Below are 25,196 nucleotides of genomic sequence, written 5' to 3'. Positions count from 1 at the left end.
TGCTCTAATTAACGCTCACGGTGATAATTGCTAATATTTTGGCTAGTGAACAATCCCAATTAGCACCCCTTCCGATTGATCAATGTACACAAGACTTATTTACTCGCATATAATACGCACTCATGTGTCATATGCACCCTTAATTATGGGCAATTAAATTACTGAAAAATATATCTGTCGTATATAATTATTTCAGGCTGTTAGCATATACAATGAAATTTATCTTTCAACTTTTTTTTCCACCAAAAAATAATATTCTAATAAGAGCCCCCTATTTCTAATTTTGAGAGCACCCTGGGCGCTTATTACATTGAATACAGTATCATGCTTACAATGGTCAATATTTTTGACAAAACACTGTGTTTGTCCTTTCTACATGGTCAGTATGATCTTATTACAATGGAATGAGAATGTTGAAATTTTCTCCCACCCAACATTCCACCTGTGGCATCCTGATGTCAATATCAGTTACCTCGTGTCGTGATTAATTTGCCACTATCTATGTCCTAAGATAATATATTAAACAGTCATTGTTATGCAATGATGCACATGTGCAACAGCAGTTAATGCATAGCTGAGACATGACATTCAGCATGTGCAGCGATGACAGCTAATGGCTGACTGCCCTGGTGATTGTCTGTCCTCCTGATCCAGAAGAGACTATCTAACATCAATCAACCCATTCGGGACAAACATTTTTGTTCAGAAAAGCAATAAAAAAAAACAGTATTTCAATTACTTATTTGATATTGAAAAGGCTGTCTGAAATTATTGCCATATATGCAGTTTCCATGACGACGTCCTTGATGGTATTGCAGTTCAATCTCCTGAATGTTTTGTACATATATGTTTTGGAAGTGGAATAAAAATGTTTCTTTTTCAATTTTCTTTCTTATGAGGTTGGCATTGGTGAATCTGTTAATCAGTGAAAGTACCAACTCATCGATTTTAACCAATAACATCATGAATTGGAGCGTCAACTGAATCATGTATTGTCACGTCTGTCATGTCATGGTTTCCTTCAAAGTCATACTTGACATTGTTAGGTCGATATCAAAATAAAAATTCTTGATTTGTGAAACAGGAAATTAGTTTTTCTTTTCTGTATCAATTTGTACATTTATCAGTTTAGTGGAATAGTTTGGGAGATTAAAGGTGCATTAAAATTGTTTGACGTATTTGTAGGTACATGTATCCTCAACATGCTTCAACCAAGCATGCTAAGGGAACTTCTCATCATCTATAGTTTTCCCATATTTTATTATTGTCAAGAATAAGTGTGTAAGTGGTTTTACACCGGGTTTACACCCTTTTTACCAATATTTCAGCAATATCACGATGTTGGACACGACAATTTGGCTTCATACATTGTACCCATGTGGGAAATTGAACCCGGGTTTCGGGGTGCCAAGATTTAACCACTAGGCTACCCCACCATCCCTAGAGAACAATGTAACTGTAACCCTGTACAGAATACAGAAACTCTATCCAACAATACCTGGACTTTCAGGTTGGAAGATCATCAAATGTGCTGATCAAGCCATTTGTCACTAACTCATGTTATTCTGGGACAAGCCAAATAGGGACTTGTGTCCCTCTCATGGCCATTTTTGTGACTGGGTTCCGTCTAAGCGCGAAGGGGCATAGCTAACAGAATTGTCAACTCATTGCGTAATGATTCACGTACATTTCCCCTATATATCATTTATATTCCAGATGCTATTGAAAACACATCAGGACATTTCTATACAGTATGGATGAACACATTTATCTTGGGTATATATATTAAAAAAACAAGACATATGGAAAATCAAACATTATTCCTGAGGGATTCTTTGACCAAAGTAATTGAAGTCATATGCGCATTCCGATTGGTTTGTCACATTTTTGCACATAACATTCATCTATAGGGAGACGAGTCTTCTTACAAGTTACAGGAAGGGGCGAGTGGTGACAAATGCTGATCAAGTAAGACAGAGTTGTCTCCCTTAATTCCCCTCAAAGGAATGGTGCATGATATACCAATAAAACAGAGGGGAAAAGTTCAATGAGATATTAATTCTTGTGTTGAAAGTTTCAAAAATATATCAACAGGGATATTCATTGAAAATTAAGAAAATTACTGATAAATCGTTACAATTTTTTAATGCTACTAAATTAATTACAATTTTCAACAAATATATGTTTTGGGGGGTTGTTTTTTTAGTTAATTCTAGTAATTCTAGTTAAATATGTTATTCATGATTGAGTAATCACTACAAACATGAACACAGACAACAGTAAATCACAAAGAGGGCCATGATAAACAGACAAGGACAACTTATTTGGAGTGAACTTAAATACACTACACAAGAATGCAACAAATCTTATGCAGGAATACAACGTCTGATACAAGAATACAACAATCTTCTAGAAGAGTACAACACATCTACCACAAAAGTGCAAAGAGTTGCAGGAACTCATGCGCTGGTTGCTGACCACCGAGTGATAACAGGTGGGTGGGGGCGTGAGGGGACATGTATTGAGACTAGTCAGTAGGGCAGCAGTACCACAACACATAGCCTTGTGTTACATACCTTATAACTTGGGATGGGCTCCAAGACATTGCAACACACCAAAATAATATATGTTATATACAATAATAATCATCTAATTGTCAATATTTATACACAAAAGGCTCATTCATAGAAATACAATTGACATTTGTTTTGTCTTGTAATATATTACTCAAAACAAGTTAAGGACCACTGATTCTTTTATATGACTATAGTTAATCTGTCATGCCATGACTAGATGATTCTTTCAGGTGAGGTGAAATGGGGTTCAACATTGCGACCAAGATTATTGCACTTACGACGTGCATGCACACGTGTGTGTGTGTGTGTGTGTGTGTGTGTGTGTGTGTGTGTGTGTGTGTGTGTGTGTGTGTGTGTGTGTGTGTGTGTGTGTCGTGTGTGTGTGTCGTGTGTGTGTGTCGTGTGTGTGTGTCGTGTGTGTGTCTCTGCTTGTACTAGTCCTGATGTAGTCCGGACTGATGCAGATTTATAGGCGGACGCTCTACCACTAGACCACGGAGGCAGTCAACAATATGAAAGAAATGGGTGGTCCTTAACGGTTTTTTAATAGCATATGATTTGTTGAACCTAAACATTATTTCTGTTGTGTAATTTGCTGAAATTTAAGAAAAATTCAATAATCTGCAATCCTTAGAACCAATGTGTTATGAGTGAGTTAGTTGGGTTATACACCGCTTTTAACAGTATTTCAGTTATATCGCAGCGTGTCAGCTTAATGTGGGAGGAAAGCCCGAAGTGATGCAGGTCTCAGAAGTTTATCACTTCGGTGAAACCCAAAAGGACGGGTATGGTGCTGACAAACCTAGAAACATAATCAGGGAGAACCAGGATTCAAACCCATAATCCTAGGTTTCTCACGTCCCCGAGGGATGCAACTCTGCACAGCGAATGCAACTTCTTAGACGACTGCGCCACTCATGCTCCCCAATGTGTTAGGAGAGTGAGTGAGTGAGTATGTATGGTTTTACACCCCTTTAAGCAATATTCCAGCAATATCACGGGGACGACACCAGAAATGGCTTCACACATTGTACCCATGTGGGGAATCGAACCCGGGCCTTCAGCGTGGTGAGCGAACGCATTAACCACCAGGCTACCCCACTTCCCTAAATGTGTTATGTGTGCCATATACATGATACAAGGAAGAGTCATCCAGACGAGCAACTTCAATGAATATATGTAATGTTACATCACTGTCAAAACATGACAGACAAACCAGCGATTGATAGCATGAGCAAACATCCCCGGGGCATGGTGACACAGTATAAGCCATATCACACAATGCACATGTTGTAAGTAACCCTGATAACAATGGGATCCTCATATTCATGATATTGATATTATCTGATACATGTGAAAAGTATAGATACTTGTGACCCCGTACCAACCAAAAATTACATACACATTTAGCTTAATTCATCAACATAAAAGAAGTAAAAATGAAAATGTGTGTAGATGAAAAATGCTTGTGATGACAACGCGCCTAATACCTGTTTTTTTAGTGCCTGCCCACTGAGATAACATGCTACAGATACATGTTAACATAGACACCCAACACAGACACAATATACTGTTCTGCGATGACCAATCCTTGCCCAGTCCTAGCCCACAGAGGCAGTCAGAGATGACGTTAATGAAACAGAGCTAGGTCCCTGTAGCTTACCGGGTGTAGACTGTATTTTAATAGTATATTCATTGATCAGGATATTGGAACCGGATGATGCATTTTTGCATAAAAACTAACGATGTCTAGTGTTCCAGCAAATGCTATATTCAACATTTCTATAAATACTAGCCACCATATGTTGCAAAGTGTTTCAAATATATTTACATCTTGTTATGCTATGTTAATGTGACAAAAGAATGCAGCTTGCTCGAGACCACTTTTATAAAATGACACATTTTACAACACTGAAACGGTTTGAAAAAACTTCAAAGACACACAATGTCTAAACAAATCTGAAACCACATAAGGTCATTATCATTAATACACAGTTTCAGTTTCCCACTTGTTGTTTTTTATTTTTGATATTATAAAACATCTTTTAGATTTAATTTATTATCTGAAGGAAACATATTGGGGATAGAATTCAGTATTTTTTTTTCAAATCAGGCTGTAGGCCGGCCCTACACATATTTAGGTACCCCTTGGCGTTAAGGCCTGAACACAAATTGTGTTGGGGTAAACATAAACACAGTATGACTCAGCAGTCATATGTCGTCGGATCATAGTTTTTTGGACGGCCATGGTTATCACGATTACAAGCACCATAACAAGGGGTGCGGGATCACACAGACATTATTAATAGTCCGATGATAACCTGTTTTTAAGATAGAGTTGACTTTTGTAAGCGGATGAGATATTTTACACTTGTTCTTGTGATTAACGGGAAAATTACAAATGTATCTTAAGCTTTCGAAAACCCATAACACAAGGATACAAAGATGCTAATCGTTGTTACCAAATTACCAGCGACTGAGTTACATTATAATTACAGAATAAGTCATAAGAAACACCTGAAGGAACAACCACAGGCATGTTTCTATGGTTCTTCCTGTTCAGCGATGACTCGTCCGGCATATTATGAGAGTATTTATGAAATTTAATACATGACTTGAGCTACTTTTTGTTAGATACGTGGTATTTCTGGCGTTTATATTTCATTTGGATTAATTATGACAGGCAATAGTTAAGAAAACAGACCACAGTACATGACAGAACTAGGGCTAGTGGTCACATCTCTGTTTCAATGAATGATGGAGCATGACTTTGTCATTTTGTTTACACCGCATACATTCACACTAACCTGCAAAAGATCGGTCTTGTTTGTTACGATCGGTAACTCTGGTTCGGTGAAGGATAAGGAAACGGTTTAACAGAAACGAATCGCACGAACAGCGTTAAAATATTGACAACACCACCAAAATAATAGTCTCGTGACCCACGGGGTTGCTTCTCAAGAACTTCCGGGTTCACACATATTACTGTACATTATGTGTACAAGAGTTGTCTCCCTTAGAAATACTTTTAGCTTCACGAAGCCACTGAAAAAAACGCACCTGCTCACAAACAAATCAAATTTGAAGTTAATGTCAGTACATAGTACGGCGACGAAAAGGGGATTTTGGACTTTCTTACAAATACTTATGTCAGATGTACGTTTCAGCGCTTCACGTGTATAAGGCATAAGGTGGCCCAGTGGTTAAAGCGTTCGCTTGTCATGCCGAAGACCCGGGTTCGATTCCCAACATTGCTACAATATATGCAGCCCATTTCTTGTGGCCACCGCCGTGATATTTACTCACTCACACACATGTATGAAAAATACATTTCTGCAATTTGCTTTTGAGAGTATATGCCCACACATCCACAAGGAGGGCGATCGTCACGAGGCGGTTATTAATTAAAGGGGCACTGATCTAACGCAATTCCCCGGGACTGGTTGTTGCCTTTGTTATTGTTTTTTCCCAGTGAGTACCCGGATGTAGAGCAGAAATCTAGACTAGCTCGCGACCTCTGTTGCGCCATTCGTAAGCGCATTAGTCACTTTTATGGATACCGGTAGTAATAAGAGCGTATGGTCACATTGATCAACAAAATGAAATACAGTTTTCGAGATAATAAGGAAATGTAGGTATTTTTGTGGGTAGCATCGGTAATGGTGACGAAGTTTTGATAAGTCACTTGCTTGGTAATTTTGCGATTTTCGTTTACACTATTTTGACTTGCAACAAAAAGTAAATATTTCATCTGAGCATTGCTTTTTTTATAGTGTGTATATTTTTTTACTGTCAAAATGTGTAACATATTTATTAAACGTATAAATATTCAGTTATTTTACAAAGTGACTGAAAAACATTTCCATCTGTATTATTATGATAACGAATTCCAATCATTTTGATGTTTAATGTCATCACCAAGAGACTGAAAATGTTACGTTGAAAAGTACATGTCTATGTTGTTTGGCTTCTAATCCTACATAATAATCTGTTGTGATGTTTGTAGGCCCTTTTGATCGTCTTAATCAATCTGGACAGATCTTTTAGTCAAAATGACTGAAATATTTACACATTTTATAAATTGCCTGAGAGAATCACATTTTACAAGTTGACGGTAATCTATACAAGCTTACAAAGGAAATGACCTGTGAAAACAATGTCTATCGCGCATTGAAGAATTTCCCAACCAAGACGTAGAGAAACAAGAACGAATCGGTTCAAATGAAGGAAAACAAAATGCAAATACCATAATTACAACTTACCAAATTTATGTGTATAAATTTTAGGAGCTTCCTTGTTCGAAGAATGTATCCGTGAATATCCACACAAAGGAACAATATCCCACTCGTCTGCAGCTGTACAAAGAAACTTATTCGATGTCGCGTGTCTCTGTAACAATCAAATATTTTAAAAGATCTATATCGTTTCGGGATATTATAACCCGTGTTCGTTTCTCAACTGATCACTTGGATTGTTTCAGGTGTTTCACATAGGTGTCAAGTCTCAAGGGTCGGCTGAGAAAGCCCACGTGACAACTATTTTCATAACGTCCACGGTTCCTAAAAAATCCATTGAGTGATAGATAACAATGATCAATCAATCAACGTATTATCAGTTAACCCTTTGAACAAAGTATGTTGTTTTTACATCGGCACTTCACGCCATGACATGAGTGTATTCCCTTTGTTTTAGTAAACCTAGACATGTAAACACTCACTTTTGACATATCCACTGTGCAAGATAACAGTGATTAATCAATCAACATATTTTCTGTTAATCCTTTGATGACTAGGAACGATCCGTTTATTTACAAAAAAAGTAAATCAAGTGATCATTCACCTCTTGCTGGTCTGCCACGTGCATATTACATAAGACACATTTCACCTCACTTCAAACCTGGATTTAGATTGAATAATTACCCCAGACACAATAAATGCCAAATGAGAACCTTTGTCAGGTAATCTAAGTGGTGCTACCACTAATTGTACCTGTAATAAATTCATTAACTGAGCATCAAGTGAATGACGACAAATACACAAGTATAGGGTTATACGAGAAAACGTGGATGACAACAAGGGAGTAGTAATCGTATTATCGACGCAATCCGAAATTGCTTTCACTGCATAGATACTTTTTTTAGTATTAAACTATGACCATCTGGGGTATTTCCAAATGACGACATCCGATGAGCTCCGCCGTTCTTTTTGTCTGTTTGTTTAGGCTGAAGAAATTAATCAACATGCGCCCTTTGTCGAAATCTTTATAGATCACAGTTAACCAATCAGTGTTTATGCAAAAATTCGTAAAGCAAATATTGCCTCCAAGTTTATTTAGCTGTCTTTGCAGACGGTAGCCCAGTCTCTGGTCACGCTCAGTTGCGTTGCGTATCATCCGGGTACTCAAGGGGGAAAAAACAATAACAAAGGCAACAACCAGTCCGGGGAATTGCGTTAGATCAGTGCCCCTTTAAGTCTAGTTAATAGACAAAAATGATGTTTGAACGACTGTTCACAATATAACTCAACAACAGAGTCAGAGTCAGGCTCGCTGACTTGGTTGATGCATGTCATCGTATCCCAATCGCCTGGATCGATTATCATGATGTCGATCACTGGATTGTCTGGTCGAGCCTCGATTATTTATAGACCACCGTCATTTAGTTGGAAGATTACGGAGTGCGGCGTTAAACATCAGAGAAATAAATGTTCGAGCAAAAAACAACAACATCTTTTCACAGTCTTTGGTGGTGGGGTGGTGGGGTGGGGTGGGGTGGGGTGGTGGGGTGGGGTGGGGGTCTTGACTTTCTTTTAATTGTTTAAATATCCATGCTTCAGTGTCGAAGTTTCACATAATTTATCTCATATTAGCAAATTTTAAAAGCTTTAAAAAGGGGATTATACTCACAAAATGTTTAAAACATGTAACTCGTGTACCCTCAATGATTGTCAGACTGTACGGCGGGGTTGGTCATGCATCTAGTTCCGATGATGTGACGCTGAGAATGCTTAACCTGTGGGTGGTGTCAATTCTCCTGCGTTGTGTTTTCGCTGCAGCTTCAGTGGAGGCATAGACAGACAGAGGGCGGATCTTGGGCCTCTTGTCTCGTGATGAGGTCGTGCAGCACAGCAAACAATTCAGCTGAAATAAACAGTAAGATCGTGAATATCTTTACAAATTTTGTTAAATTAAATAATTGGCTATTTTTTTAGAGAGTAGTGTATGATACTCACAAGCCAAGAATCAAAATCAGGGTAAATGCGAACTTATGGTCCTAGGATATTTTTTTTTTTAAATGGTCCTAGGATTGTTGGAGGTCTGAGAAATGTAACGCTGCACAGAGACCAGCGTAAGTTTGTTTGTTTGTTTGTTGGTTTAAAGATGCAATACCACAGGCAATGTGTCGGCGGCCTGTCTGAACCTGACATTCCAGTGATTAATATGGTGAGCACCGACCCACGATGTTGGGGTACGTTGACACACAATCAACAAAGTCGCCGAGCCTGAAAAAAATTACCTGTGTTTGTGAGTAAACTATGAAACGTGTGTCAACATCTTGTATGCCTGGTCCGGACGTAGACCAGGACTATCTCAGTGTGGTACTTAACTTCCACGACAAGGAGAATCCTGATGGTGAGTACTCTCCCCAGGGAGTTGAGAGTGAATGAGATGGGTTTAACGCCGCCTTGAAAGTATTACAGTTTTATCGCGGCGTGTCAGCTGTATGTGGGAGGAAAGCTCGAAGAGATGCAGGTCTCGGACGTTTACCACTTCGGTGAAACCCACGAGCACAGGTATTGTGCTGACAAACCTAGAAACATAATCGGGCCGAACCGGGATTGGAACCCACAATCATAGGTTTCTGGCGTGCCCAAGGGACGCAACTCTGCATAGCGAAACGCGGCGCCTGAGACGACTGGGACACACGTGCCCCCGAATCCCCGCCAGAGGACCAGAATATGGATAGGTTGGCCACAACGACCCACTCACGTCAAACCAAACTTACTAACTCATTATCCTGAATTTAAATTCTGAATATTTCTTGTCTTTGAAAGGTATTTAGGGGTGATACCCATAAGGAAGAGAATTTATTGATGTCAACTTCTTTATTATGAGGAGTTATATAAAAAAGAAAGTCCTTGATATGACTGCCATATTACAGAATTGGTATATGCTAGTGTCTTGCTCCCTACCTTCTCGAAGAAGCCCATTATCCAGTCAGTTATTTCATTGCATCCTATGTAGATGTATAAATGTAGACAATCAGGACGAGAGTAAACAAGACCTAACACTCCCGTTTCCAACCGAGTAACAAATATCTATATAGCTCATTCACAACGTGTGTATCAACGGGTTGTAGAGATTTGTTGCCACACGTAAGTTATCTGCTGCTGTAGATCTGTGATCGTTACCCGACACCCAGAGTAACCCCCTGGTGTGTTAAGAAATAGGCAATGGTATATTGTTTGTGTTCATCTTTCGGTAGACGTGAGGGTAGGGCCAAATGTAGCGTGGTGATCGCATGCTTGATAACATCATGTCAAACTCCACACGAATAGTTCGTTAAATGACACATACTAACCCTGTCAGTTCATAGCAGTATCGATTCGGAGTAAATCTAGTAATAATTCCCGAACTGTCTTGTTTTAGCAGTGTAAGAATTCATTGATGAAATATAAAGAGTGAGTGAGATAAAATTTAACGTCGCATCGGCATTATTTCAGCCATATAGCGACGAGACCAAGTTGGTATAAACACGAGTGAGTCACGAATGCAAAGTTATATTTAAAGTGAGTGAGTCAATATTTCAGTCATGCCGTGACGAGAAGTTATACATTATTAATACATATATTTAGACTAAAAATTTTTTGGTCATCATTGGACAGTAAATAACTAGAATATCACAGATTAATATCTAAAATTAGCAGACAACCATAAAAAGATACCACTATATGTAACAACACAATATAAAAAAGATATATAGATCGCCAGCCACTGAAGGTAGATCACCATACTAGCGGCAATGGGGACTTACAGAACCTTTGCTACCTGCATGGCCCCGAACAGAATTGTCACCATCCCTTCAGTGGCTGGCGATTGTACGCAATTTAGCCATCAGTTAAAATAAACAAATATACTACGTTGAAAAACTGTGGTTTGAATAAACGTACTTTGAGGATGTGGTCTCACATATCCTCTTAAAGGGACAATATAATTTTACGCTACTTCAACCCCCTTAGAGGATACAGCCACTAACCATCTGAGTTACAGATTAAACACTACCAATATTATAAAAATAAATAAATATCTACACAAATTAAAATGTATCAGTAAGTTCTATTTCTTTTTAAAATCCTATAATTAAATGAGAACTAATACTATTAAAAAGACCCTTAAGCGATGAGGATTCGAAATATTTATCCCTTGTAATGGCAAAATCAATAGTCACACAGGACATGCTTGGTCCTGATTCGCTCATCACAAGGGATTCGAAAGGGGGATCCCCACCTTTCAGTCGCTATTCATGTGGATACCTGACAATAAAGAAAACACTATTATGCTTATTTTACCTTGCTATTAGTGTCAAATTCATACCACAGACTTGTTAACGGTTTTGTTTCACGGGCCTCGAGTCTGAGTAAGTGTTATCAAGCCCGTGTGAGCAGGATTATGGGATTGATAAAAAAATGTTGGTTTGAGCACTTCAAGAAAGTGTTTAATAATTGTGATGAAATTAGATGTAATAGCGATACTACCGACCATATAGAGTCTTCTTTGGATTTTATTGATACATATTCTGGAGTCGACACATCACGGATCAAGAGTTTCAGGCCTCAAGTAACCATTTGGAGAATGTAAGTCCCCTGGGCATGGCGATAATATCACTGAAATGTCACCATGTTCTGAACCTGTCATATTTCCATTCTTAAGAACTGTATTTAACAAGTTATTTGATTCTGGTGTATTTCCTGAGTCCTGGACAAAGACAACCACAATTCCCTTACATAAGCATTGAGTGAGTGAGTTGGGTTTAACGCCGCTTTTAACAGTATTACAGTCATATCGCGGCGTGTCAGCTGTATGTGGGAGGAAAGCCCCAAGAGGTGCAGGTCTCAGACGCTTACCACTTCGGTGAAACCCATGAGCACGGGTTTGTTGCTGACAAACCAAGAAATATAATCGGGGCGAATCGTGATTGGAACCCACAATCATAGGTTTCTGGCGCGCCCGAAGGGACGCAACTCTGCACAGCGAATCGCGGCGCCTGAGACGACTGGGCCACCCGTGCCCCCGAATCCCTGCCAAAAGACCAGAATATGGATAGGATGGCCACAAAGACCCACTCACATCAAACAAAACTTACTAACTCATTATGCTGAATTTAAATTCTGAATATTTCTTGTCTTTGAAAGGACATGATTGACTTTTCCATTTTCATGATTTTAAACCCTTAGAGGACCTCTTTTCGTTCGATGCCCGATCATCCATACAGTGGTTTGTCTGGTTGAGTGGATATCCGCAGGATGGACTCAACGCCGCCTAGCGGCAAGTGCCCGTTACCTCCAGCAACTTCCGACTCGAAGGAGCAAGCCGGTAGAGATGGACTTGTTGAGCATTTTTTATTTTCTTTTGGTGGCTGCCTTGATTATTTTGTCTCTGGTAAGTCAAGAAGCCGCATACTAAGTGGAGTGGAGTTTTGCCATAAATGACACTGTTATTCGTTGATTCTGAGAGCCCTAAAGGGAATAAGTTTCTAAAGGGTTGACGACCAGTATTGTTGCATCAGTTTGACTCCCATGTATTCGAGTGTTAAGCTGTGCAAACACCTCCCCGCTGGGAAGTATTGCCTTAGGCAGGTGGTTACAAAAGTGCCACTTTCCGTAAAAGTGCTGACGTGGAGCCATCATAAATAAACCAGAATGCACAAAAGTTGTCAGTTATCCAACTGGTAACTAGCAACACTAACACTATTTTAAACATTTTTGTTATTGATTGAAATAAGCTGATGTAAACTTTTTAGCTATATAGAAGAACCATGTAAAAAGTGATATAAATTATTTTCACATGATTTTATCATTTGTGTTCCTTGTCTGAAATAGATCTGAAATCATTCCTATTGTTTACAGTGTCTAGTGATAATATATGTCACCTCTGTGGCATATCCTGATTTGGGAAGGTATGAGAGTGAGAAATTTTTCCATGACCCCAAAAGGAAGACAGAGAGTGAATTTCCAAGCATTCATGATCCACCCAGCGTTGACCTGACGGTTGTGGTACCAGCTTACAATGAAGAGGAGAGATGTAAGAGAGTTAAAATTATTGATTATAGATTCTGTAGATGATTGTATAATTATACCCTGACATACCTCAACTGATAATGTGATAGATCTTAATTGTCCATAATCAGTTGTGGATTTTGGTGAGAGAAAATATGATGCATCAAAATATCCAGTCATTCAATCTATACATCATAAGGGCTCAATTTAGCTATAAAACATGCACCAGTGCAACCTATTGTTGAAAAGTGCAAACTAATATATATTTCTACATGCACCAAGTGCATGTTAATAAAATTCAAATTTGTGTCCGACTAACCCATACTTTGAACACAGTGTATACCTCTAAGCTTAGCTGCTTATGTACCATGCTACATCACTAATCCCTGGGTTGTTAGTAATTTGTCATCCATTTTGGAGCGTGACATCATGAAACTTTGGGTACTTCAAGATTATGTGCACATCCTATTACGTTTTACAGCAATGTCATCAGAGATAATTACAGAGATGTAATTATTCAGTTTATTCATGTTTGGTTCATTTTTGATTAATTTATTTGACAGGAGTGCACCATTATTTTGTCTGGTGCAACTAGGTGTTCATGGCAAAATGCACCTGGTGCAAGTTGAATGAAGTCCCTTATATTGAGCCCTGAATTTATGTACATATATGTCAGTACCATGATTGCAGAATACACTTGTTAGTAATATACAAGTTGCAATACTGTTTCACTTTACAAGTTCCATCAAAATGAGTTTGAAAATATTCAATAATCATTCATCACTAAGGCAAGAACATTGATGTGAAATATCTGGAAAGTTAACAAAAATATATATTACCGGCTGATAACTGAGTTGTTTGTTATCAAGGTTTTCTTTCTGTTTGAAAAACCAATTGACCAATGATAGATGATAAAATGTAATATTAAAAATGAACTCTTATAAATTCATCATTTTTATTATGTATTTTGTATCAGAATTTAAGAAATGTCAATATTGAGTTTAAATAACAACAAGAGTCCACAATCTACCAATAATGTGTGTGATAGCTAGACTATATTGGGAATACATCAATTGCTTTAGCACATATATCAACCATGTCTTTACAGGGTTAAACATGCTAAAGAAAATAATAAAATTAAGAAACTTATCCTGTGGTTTGTGTCTGCAGTGTCCAGTATGATGGATGAGGCCTTGGAGTACCTCGAGGACAGACAGGTGAGTGTTAGTTCAACTCATGCATTTCAAGGATTTGCAGAACTAACATGTTGACAAATTGTACAACAGAGATGATAATTTGACCATGATAGGATCTCTCACTTTGTGATCATGACTCATGTTACCATAGCTACAACATGTACAATATAGACAATACTTCTAATTTTCTGAGGTATTATTTTCTAAATATACAAATAGTATATGCTTTTACCATGAAAATGAAGAATTTGTGTCTTCATTTCAATAGTACCTTCACTTCAGTCGCACCCCCCCCCCCCCCCCCCCCCCCCCCCGAGTTTGTAATAATGTTTTGTACCTCAGTTTTGATACCAAAAGTACAACACATGACCATTTTTCTTTTCATTTTCAGCAAAACAACCAATCATTCAGTTTTGAAATAATTGTTGTTGATGATGGCAGCAAAGATAAAACATCTGAGGTATGTAAACGTGATGTGATGTACATGGTGAAACACATGTTTGTGAGTGAGTTTGTTTTGCGTGGAAGGGTATCCAAGAGTGTGTCACAACAAACTCAGATTGGAATCCCAACATTGTGGCAATACATAAAGCTCAGTCAGTGTTCCTAACTTTGATTTAACAATAGTACCAGAATTCCAGATGAGCTCATTTTGTTGATATTGACTAACATTCAAAATATCCTATATACACGTGTTGTTTTTAAAATGTGGTCACAATATAGAGGAATGTTTAGTCAATTGATAAAAATATGAAAACTGAGCATGCAGTAAGATTGGAGCCACAGAATAAAAAAAGTATTTGTCTCTCTGAATTCCTTCTGGTATATTATTGTATAGTATTGTAAGCTATAATCAATGTGAAACTTGATTTGTTTTCTTTCTGTTTCAGGTAGCTTTAACCTATTCTGAAAAGTATGGTGTAGACAAAGTGCGAGTTCTAACGTTAGCGAAGAATAGAGGAAAAGGAGGAGCCATTAGATTGGTACGTACTTAAGTCTGTATATTGGGCAACCAGGGTTATTATGGTTGATTGATACATTCAATAGAAAGAAAACCGTAATACTGTAATCTTTTGAGCAAATTGTTTCGCATGTCTGTAAAATTTTCTGTTTTCTTTGGAAAAAGGACAGTATTGAGGAATGTTGTCAAGTTTTCCATTTTCCAAAGGTCACAGACCCATGCTTATTTTTCTGACTACATAAAAACGACTAAAAATAATTATTTTATTTTATTTCAGGGTATATTTGTCGGTCGAGGCAAACTGATGTTGTTTGCTGATGCTGATGGTGCAAGTAAATTTAGTGACTATAAAAAATTGGAAGTGGAATTGAAAAAAAAAAATGGTCAGGTACGTGGAGATTTGTAAAGAGAGATTCTGCAGCCCCACAGAAAGTATTTTCCCCTGTGTTTGACCATAACCTACTCTCTTCATGAACACACAATGCCATTTGGAAAGTGGTCAAATGTAACCAATGTTATATTTGGGATAACACTTTCTTAGTGAAGAACAGATTCTAGTACTTTGGGGCTTGAGTCCCATCCATTTTACACTTGTCAGAGGTGTACACAAAGTATGTGATCTAGAGTGAGTGAGTATGGTTTTACACCGCTTTTAGCAATATTCCAGCAATATCACGGCGGAGGACACCAGAAATGGGCTTCACACATTGTACCCATGTCAGGAATCGAACCCGGGTCTTCGGCGTGACGAGCGAACACTTTAACCACTAGGCTACCTGACTGCCCCATGTGATCTAGAGACTACCAGTTGTCAAACTTTCATTTTGTGGAAGCCTTAGTGGGTTAGATAGCTGACTTTGTGTGCTGATGATTAGGTGCCTCACTCTGACAGAATCTGTACGGAGAAAGTGCTATCCCAGATATAACATTTGTTACATTCTCTTCATGTCACGTGAAGTGGTGAGGTAGTCGAGTGGTTAAAGCGTTCGCTCGTCACACTGAAGACACGGTTTCGATTCCCCACATGGGCAAAATGTGTGAAGCCCATTATTGGTGTACCCACTGTGATTATGCTGGAACATTGTTAACATTTGACGTAAAACCATACTCCCTCCCTGTCCCCTGTACCCCCATGTTTGTTGTAACCATGGTAACTTTGAAATATGATCCCTTAATGCATCTTGATAATTAACAGCTTTATCTACAGGCTTCTAAAGTAAAAGTTATTGAAGCTTGCAGATCATTTTGCAAGCTTAACAATTTGTTTGTTATGTTTGCAGTTTTTGTATTGTGTTTTACAGGACAATATGTGTGTTGTGTGTGGGTCCAGAGCTCATTTGGAAAAAGATTCTATAGCCGAGGTAAGTTTAATTGAAAATAGTGGAATCCTCAAACGTAGATGTTTGTTTAACCATGTCTGCTTTCAGTGATGATATCCCTTCTAGACAGGATGATATTATACCATGTTTCTGGCTTTATGGTTGGGTTCAAAATGATGTGACAATGCAAATTTGTCCTCCCTCCACCCTAAGGGTATATGCTGGACGTTTTGCTGCTACGACCCCGTGCTTAGCGTAAACGTGGTCCAGTCTCACCGTGAACAACGACCTCAAACAGAGCGTGGTGCATTTCTCGGTTTATCCTTTGTTAGGTATACCCAATGCCCTGTGTTCTATAGTTAGTATATACTGCACTCGGTCGCAACACAACATGAATGTACAGCCAATGAATCCACGTCAGGTGATATGTATGTATGTTCAGTCCAAGTTAAATTTATCCTGGTTACATCAACAGTACAGAGCCCTTTTCCACAAAGTTATTTCAGTGCTGCAACTGTCGTAAGTCGTAAAGTATGAGAGTTACGATCATGTTAGTACTATGACTGTCATAACTCTATGTTAAAGTATGAGAGTTATGATCATGTTAGTGCTATGACTGTAGTAAGTCTTTGTTAAAGTATGGGAGTTACGATCATCTTCGTACTACGACTGTTTTTATTCTATGTTAAAGTGTTGGAGTTGCAATCATGTTAGTGCTATGACTGTCGTAAGTCCATGTTAAAATATGGGAGTTAGCTCTACATATAAAGTACAGTATGTTTATCTTCTAGTTAAGCCCTGGGCTAAAGTATGTGCATTTCCTGTAATGCTTTAGCTGTTAACATGGTTACTGCTGAAACAAACATGGAAGATTTTTTGTGTTTGCAGCGTTCTGTATTCCGAACATTCCTGATGTATGGGTTTCACTTCCTGGTGTGGTTTCTGTGCGTGAGAGGGGTCAAGGACACGCAGTGTGGTTTCAAACTCATGACAAGGGAGGCAGCCATTTTGCTTTTCTCAAATTTGCATGTAGAAAGATGGTGAGTTGAGAGCCTAAGATTACATGCTGTAAATCTCGAAAGTTTTATCAGAAGGAAAGTACTGCGAAAACTAAGTGACACACACTCACAATAGCTTCATGACGCAGTTATATTCGCGGTCCAACAAGAAACAAAAAGCGGAAGAAGGCATATTTCTTGGAGTCACTTCCACACATTGTCAACCAGCCTCAAATCCTGTTTCCCTATATTAAGTAATTACACATTGTCATTCAGTGTCAATAGCCTACTCGGGAAAGTTCTCTGACCTGCCACGTCTGGTCAAATTTCTTACATTACACTGAGAAGTACAGACATACACCAACACAACTTCAATACATGCATCTATAGTTAAAAAATCACTGACTGACTTTGAGTTTTCATGACGCCGCTTCCTTTTTAAAGTAGCATGTGCAAAAGTATGGATTTGATCTTCGGTAATCTCATCAACAGGGTTTAGCTAACTTTTCCAGACACAGTTAAGGTTGGTGTTGGTGCACGCAATGATTTCATGGCACATAAATTTCCAGATTTACAGTGTGCTGTGTACAGTTTGATCGGGATATTGAGAAGTGATGAGAGATTGGTGGAGCATATCATGTAGGAAAAGGGCATAACCCTGACTATGTTGGGATGTATTGATTTTTAGTTTTCTGAAATAATATTGTTTGTGTTGTCATGGCTACAACAAATGGTGACAAATACTGAAAGAACTAACAGATCAGATTTCATATTTATTTTGTCAAGATTTACCATAATATTGTGTATGACAAGGATGGTATTAATTGAACTTATCCTGCATTACTATTAAGATAATATCACAAATTCTTTGTCCAATTATGAGACCAGATCCTTCAGCAATGATCAGGCGTAATGGAGGTAGGCTTGGAGCAAATGGAGTCCTGTTTATTCATGTTCAGGCTGGGTGATGAAGTAACGGCAGCCAAGCCGTCAACCATTCAGTCAGGAACTTGGTTCCCGCTTAGATGAGAGTCCATCTTAAGGGAAGATTTGCCTTACTTGGGCTCAAAAGAACCTTTAAACGGTTGAAACGAGTGGAATTCATATGATCTGCGTGGAGGAAAACTTCTCCTGGAGTGGCACCTAGATGGAAATAACTATGAGCTATGCCCAGGTGATGCCGATACCTGAAAGGACAAAGCCTTGGACGTAGATGGGCCACTGATGAGTGCAGGAGGTGCAGGCGTAGTAAGCGCATGAGGCAGAGGAGGTGTAAGCCTAAGTGCAGGCGCTACAGGTGGAGGAAACATGTGAGTGAGTGAGTGAGTATGGTTTTACTCCGCTTTTTAGCAATATTCCAGCAATATCACAGCGGGGGACACCAGAAATGGGCTTCACACATTGTGCCCATGTCGGGAATCGAACCCGGGTCTTCGGCATGATGAGTGAACGCTTTAACCACTAGGCTATCCGACCGCCCCTAGGAAACATTAGAGACCATGCTGGGTCCATAAACCGTGCCTGCAAGGTCTGAGGTGGTAGCTGCTGGAATGGCATCTGCACTGGCGGGAAGCCAAGTGGAGCGGTTGGCAGACCAAATCCTGGAGGCGCAGCAGACATAAGCATTAAGGAGGCGTTTAGAGGCTCAAGTGCAGGTGCTGACGGTGAAGGATGTGCTTGGTCAAGCGCAAGCATCACAGAAGTCGTAGGCATAGAAGAAGCCATTGGCCCCTGGGGAGGCATTATCACCTAACTGTACATCAGTGCCATCTAAAGCCAGAATCACAAGTTGTACAAAACACAAGGTAAAATGGCAGTAATTTTGAACCCAGAAAACATGGAGGTTAAGGGGTGAAATTATGCAATAGAAAAGTGAAAACCCTTAAATTGCCAAACAGGGAGCTTTAGGTAAGACAATATAAATGAATTACCAAGCTGCAAGAAAAGAAGGAAGGACATGAGACATGAGAACGTGACCACGTGGCAAATCAAAATGGCTGATTGGAACAACAAATGATTTTACAGTGACTTGTAGCCATCATCAGGTGCAAAATGATATGACGGCAAACATATATGAAAATATGTGAAGACACATGCCATAGAAGCATTCACAATACATGCTGAACAAAACAACAATCAAAAGGATGCCAGTAAAAAGCTGGACACTTTATCATACAGGCCTTGTTTGTCTGGGTGACGAGCAGTAATGTGACATTGGACCCAACCATGGTCATGTGGGTGTTGTGTGATGGGGCTAGCCACACAACTAGTTGGAACAACTGCTTCTTCAGCTGGACTTCACACAGTTCGTCTTTCTGTAAAGATCAGCAGTAAATGCATCAAGGAGTAATGCAGGATAAGTATACGAATGTAAACAACATTTAAATTTTGCTAAGAATTGTACAATCTAAATATATCATTGCTTCTGTTTATCATGTTTAGTAAGTTGTGCTTGGAAATGTTTTTGTTTGTTTCAGGGCATTTGATGTAGATATGTTGTATCTTGCTCAGCACTTCAAGATTCCTTTAGGAGAGGTAGCCATTGCATGGCAGGAGATTGATGGTGAGTTACTGTCTAGCATGCAAGGCCACATGTTTTGGATTATTTTTCCCTATACACAGGCCTTCCCCTACTGAAAAGCAGACGGTCCAAGATATCAATAAAAAATGAAACTATTATTTGTATTATGTCTCCGAATAGTAATATAGACCCTCAATAAAAAAATGGTACTATTTCTAATGAGATGTCCAGATTATCGAATCATCGCTATCAAGAAATGACCTTTGAGAACTATTTGATGTTCAAAAATGTAAAGTATTAAACTGTCCAAAAAGTGTAGGGTTTGGAATAACAGGGTCGTTACTAACCAGGTTTCACTGCATTAAGACATTCATGTTTTGGGCCTCACTTTTTAATAGCCAGCATAACAATATTTAATCATTGTCCTTGAAAGCCAAAAACTCTTTATAAAGAAATACTGTCCCCCCCCCCCCCCCCCCCCCCCCTAATTTGAGACGAAAAATGGCTGCCTAAACTTGTTAGTTTTTATTTAAGACTTCAGTGGAACCCTGTTTATCCAGACACTCTTAGTCCAGAAACTCACCTCCTGAATGATTACTGTTGAGAACGACTAACTGTATAGAATCATTTATAAATGATTTTTGTAAATCCAGCTGATTGCACTGGGGATGCTTCAGTCCTGATTAACAGGTTTATTGAAGCGCCTTGAGCTTCCATGTAAATGTAATAGCACATTGTATATGGACTTATTGTTAAAACGGTTTCACTGTGCAACATGTCACTTCATCGGGATGTCACTGTATTTCACAATATGCATATAATTTTTAAAATATTTATTCTAATTTAATAAGTTACTGACACAGAAATGTAAACATTTATAAACATTACCATGGTTAAATGTACAATGAGCATGATGAAGGCAGACCATTCAGTTCTTGACACGTCTAATTTATTAAGCAAGGATAAGAATTTATGGATGAACAACTTCTTTATTACAATTAAGAGCAATGTTTTGGTATAGGTTCTAACACCGTTATCAAGCAAGTGATAATTCATATCTAATTTATATAATGACACTAAACTTTCAAATTAATGATAATCTCTATGAGTGAGTGAGTGAGTGAGTGAGCTAAACTTAATGTTGCATCAGCATTATTTCAGCCATATAGCGACAAGAACAAGTTGATATATACACAAGTGAGTCATGAATACAAAGTTATTTTTAAGAACAAATTTGTCAGACATATTTGGGCATAGCAATAACAAACTATATGAGCATTGATGAGGAACATTAAGTGTTAATTTGTGTTTTCCAGGATCAAAAATGGTTCCAATCTGGAGCTGGCTGCAGATGGGTCGCGACCTGCTTCTTATACGTCTTCGGTACATTCTAGGTGCCTGGAGGATCAACAGTAAACCCAAGTCAGAATAGAGTTGTCTCCCTTGCCTTTTGCTTTCGTTGCATCTACTCTGCAGTGAATGTCATGTGGGCAGCTTCTACAGAACCAAAATTTCATTTTTATGACTTGTGTTCATGGAAAACATGCATTTTAAAAACTATTTCTGTTAATGATTTTGCTTAAAATGTCAGTTTCAATGGGTGGATTTTCAACAGAAATCCTCTTTTGGTTGGTCATCACATCTGTACATAATGTTATGTTCTTGCATTCTTTGTTGTTTTTGTTTTCTTATTTACTTCCTTGTTGTCCTTGTTATATGACAAAGTCTTTGCTCTATGTTACGAGATCCTTCAGTATAATCATGACATCTCTTCTCTATGAAACCCCTTTACTACTGGATGCTAATTTCTGATATATTTTTTTGGAAGTGTTCTGTAGTTAGCCAAGTACGAAAGTTGGACCTGAGATACTTGATTTAGAATTCCCTAACATTTTTCAAAGTGTATATAAGTACATAAGAGTTGTATTGTATACTATTAAAAAAGTGGAGGACGACCCGATTATTTTATATTACTGTCGTTATTATATCTTCCCGAGGCAAGAGTGTTAACTGACTATAAAAATCCAGTTCCCACCCTTGCCGAACTAGGCTGGTATTATGGAGTTACATTTTGGCTGGGCTAAAGAGTCTATGCATAGTCCAATCAAAATCGCGTACCGAAATCGAAATCCGGTTCGTAAACTGTCGTGCAGTTTTCGGTTGAATGCAGGATTTGCCAAGCATGGGCACTGCCAACTCGCTGTCAGCAGATATTTTCCAAAACTTTTCCCGTTTTTAATCAAGGTGCCCACGTGATTTGATGCATTTTGCGATGTAAGACCCGTTTTATCACAATATAGATCTTGATTATCGATCAGATCGTCCTGACTCGGCACCACAATTTTGTGTAAAGCAAACGCAAGTGATCCGAGAGGTGGAATCTGATTGATCCATAGGACCCAGTAATTCCAGCCTAGTTTGGCAAGGGTGGAAACTGGACTTTTTATGTCAGTTAACTCTCTTGCCTTGGGAAGATGCAGTTATTGTGTCATTGCATGACCGATCACCTAAAGTATAATGAAAGAATCATGTGGTCCTCAACCTTTAATGAGAACACATGTATATTAAAGACTTTCCCATATTTAAAGTTGATATTTCTAGATAACTGTATTATATAAACTGTATCCTCCGTATTTATGCAATTTTTAATATTGTAAGGTTATTTTTTAATTGGCGTGCCAGTTCATTGCGAGAATGAATGACTGACTGTATGTAAGCCATATTGGCATGAAGAATATTTGAAGTATTTTTGCATCTGATAGTTTTTCAGTGTTCATTAAACTGTACTGCTGATTCTGCTTCCCTGGGTTCATACTGATTGGTTGTGTTTATTGACATGTTGATGTGAATGAGAAATACCGGTATATATCAAACTCAATATCAAAACTCAATTTTTCCGACATTTCTTTTTATATCACTGATGCAGTGGATGAAATTTACAAATACAAGTACTTTTTTTATATTCAACACATGGTATATCCACGTTTGTTTGTGTAACATTGTATATCACACTATGTAAGTATGCACATTTCTTACATATTCCTTCAAATTTGGAAATAACAAAGTCAAATTCAATATATAACCAACATCAAATATAAATATATGAGTCAAAGAGAAAAACTCATTTTTATACTTGTGGATATAATCTTAGCTTTCATCACATGTGGCAATAGATAAATTTCAAGAATTTCTTGTATATTTACTTGTGATTTTTTCTCTCCAATATTCAGCTGAATTTTTGAGCTGAGAAATTGCTCTTAGAAATTATTATTGTGTAACAATTTTTGAATTGACTTGGTTATATCTAAGATTGACTGTTTGCTCTGTTATTCACTTGTATCCATGGTAACATGAAACTGTCACAATCAAAGGTTACATCACAAATGGTTTTTTTTTCATCATTCAAGTATGTTGCTGTAAATGCTCAATTTGTACAGTGTTGAAAATATGAAATGTTATTCAATTTATTCCAGATATCTCGAACAATGGAAAATGTACAAAATATGTACGGAGGTCTTTAGAATATTGAAAAAATAACTTGAGAACTCTTCTGAAACCTTTGCACAGTACATGACAGACAGAGGCATTTTTTAACGGAGGTGAAATATAGATAAAAAACAAGAATACCATGAAAACTGTATAATGATATTTCAGACACTTTAGCCACAGGAGTCTGAAATTGTAGGCCTTTTTTTCCCTTTCAAACAGCCCTGTATATAATTTTCATACAGAGAATGGCTTTGACTGTAAACAGTCATACAATAGATACCACTCAAAAGTAGTTGCCGGTAAGTACCACCCAATTCTTTCATATTATTATGGTTATTCTTTCATGGCATTATAGATTAACTATAGTAGTATGACATAATCATGGCATAACAGAATACTGTAGTGATATAAAAGAATCAGGTGGTCCTTAACTTCTTTTGTGTAGTATATTTTAATGTGTAATTCAGATTCTTGTGCAAGCAAGCACAAACTAGGATTCAGGCAACTGTATTGGCTAATGTGCTGTATTTGCCATAGAAAGTGCTTCACTTGAGTATTTCCAAATTTGTGTGTGTTAAAATATCATCACTACTTGTGGTGGTTTGGTAGCATGGTGGTCCAAACGTTTGGTCTTTACGATCTGGGATTGATTCCCCACATGGAAAAGTGGCAAGTTGTCACGTAAATAAACCTATTTTTCTTGTACTTTTTCATTATGATAAGTATCAACCTAGTAGTTTCATAGCCAAAACAATACAAATATCACAAGTATCTAATTTATTTTATTCATTAAATTGGTTCATATTTTTCACATTTACCAAGAGTTCTATTTTGATGGGTTAAGGTAACTTTGATCTTCAGTATCAGACAATGGGACCCAGTCAACATGGTCAAAGTGGCACAAATAATGTCAGAATCTAAGGGGGATAACTCAGGTCTGTTTAGCTCGAAAACGAAGGCCTCATTACGGCATAAGATTTTCACATATATTGTGAGCTTCTTACTTTCACTGTGAGAATAATGAGTGTATATTTTCAAACACTGATATTAACTTATTCTAAAATTGTGGTTTGTTTGCGTGTACACTTTCCCTAAGGACACTCACCGTTCTGGGCGTTAGCCATGATAGTCTGTGATTGTTTCTCACTCACTGTGTGCATTGTAGTGAAGAATCAGGGGTACTGAGGTCAGATACAGCACTGACATTTTGAACAGTTCTCAAGGATATTTTGGTGAATATATTTGTTTAGCTGAAGCTGCTGTTACTTATGCTGGGGTCATGTGGGGTGTCTTTAGTCTGCCTCTTGGTCCTTGAACCATACTATTTCCCTCCCGACCAGCCCTCACTGTAATGCTACGGCCCTTAACAAAGTCTAGGTATTCCACAGGCACTGATTCTCCCGTCTCACAGGGGCACCTGTTAATGCTAGTATATATGTAGTTGCTTGTTTCTATCAAAATTATACATTTTCAGAGACTAAGCGTTAGTCTAAGGGTACCACAGAAATGTACCCCAGGAAATTTTTTGAATACAAAAATGTACCCTAGCATGAATCCAATAAATAAATTTACCTCAGCTGGAAATTGACCTTACCTAGCAATGGAGCTGATTTAATATCAACGTCACAGTCATCACATTTACAACAATCTTTGTGCAGCTTGATGCTTTACATTACAAAATTTTGGACTCGGTGTTTAGGGTATTTTTCTGTGTTGCGATTTTGGTGAGGGTGCGTTTTTGTTTGATGTTTAACCCAACACTCTGCAGTATTCTATCTATATGATGGCGGTCTGTAAACAATTGATTCTGGAGTGATTGACTTCTTGAGAATCGATCGACGCAATTGGGATACGATTATATG

At 38.1% G+C, this 25,196-nt stretch overlaps 2 protein-coding genes across 2 annotated transcripts in view; one reads left to right on the top strand and one right to left on the bottom strand.

Annotated features, from left to right (window-relative positions):
- Positions 1-5,530, bottom strand: part of LOC139450742 (H(+)/Cl(-) exchange transporter 4-like) — an 85,916-nt gene extending 80,386 nt beyond the window's left edge. The window contains exon 1 of the mRNA XM_071232562.1: positions 5,384-5,530. The gene's annotated coding sequence lies outside the window, so the exon portion shown is untranslated. The remainder of the gene's footprint in view (positions 1-5,383) is intronic.
- Positions 5,531-12,145: 6,615 nt separating this feature from the next.
- On the top strand, positions 12,146-23,054 carry LOC139449608 (dolichyl-phosphate beta-glucosyltransferase-like). Its single transcript, XM_071231078.1, has 10 exons — positions 12,146-12,233; positions 12,701-12,875; positions 14,021-14,067; positions 14,438-14,506; positions 14,937-15,029; positions 15,285-15,395; positions 16,309-16,368; positions 17,215-17,366; positions 19,802-19,887; positions 21,162-23,054. The coding sequence occupies exons 1-10, from the start codon at positions 12,174-12,176 to the stop codon at positions 21,275-21,277; spliced, it is 969 nt and encodes a 322-aa protein (XP_071087179.1). The 5' UTR covers positions 12,146-12,173; the 3' UTR covers positions 21,278-23,054.
- Positions 23,055-25,196: the final 2,142 nt, after the last annotated feature.

The sequence above is a fragment of the Haliotis cracherodii genome, unplaced genomic scaffold (assembly GCF_022045235.1).
Source record: "Haliotis cracherodii isolate W230 unplaced genomic scaffold, xgHalCrac1.p SCAF_8, whole genome shotgun sequence".
Classification (NCBI taxonomy): domain Eukaryota; kingdom Metazoa; phylum Mollusca; class Gastropoda; order Lepetellida; family Haliotidae; genus Haliotis; species Haliotis cracherodii.
This window is presented reverse-complemented; position numbering and strand designations above follow the sequence as displayed.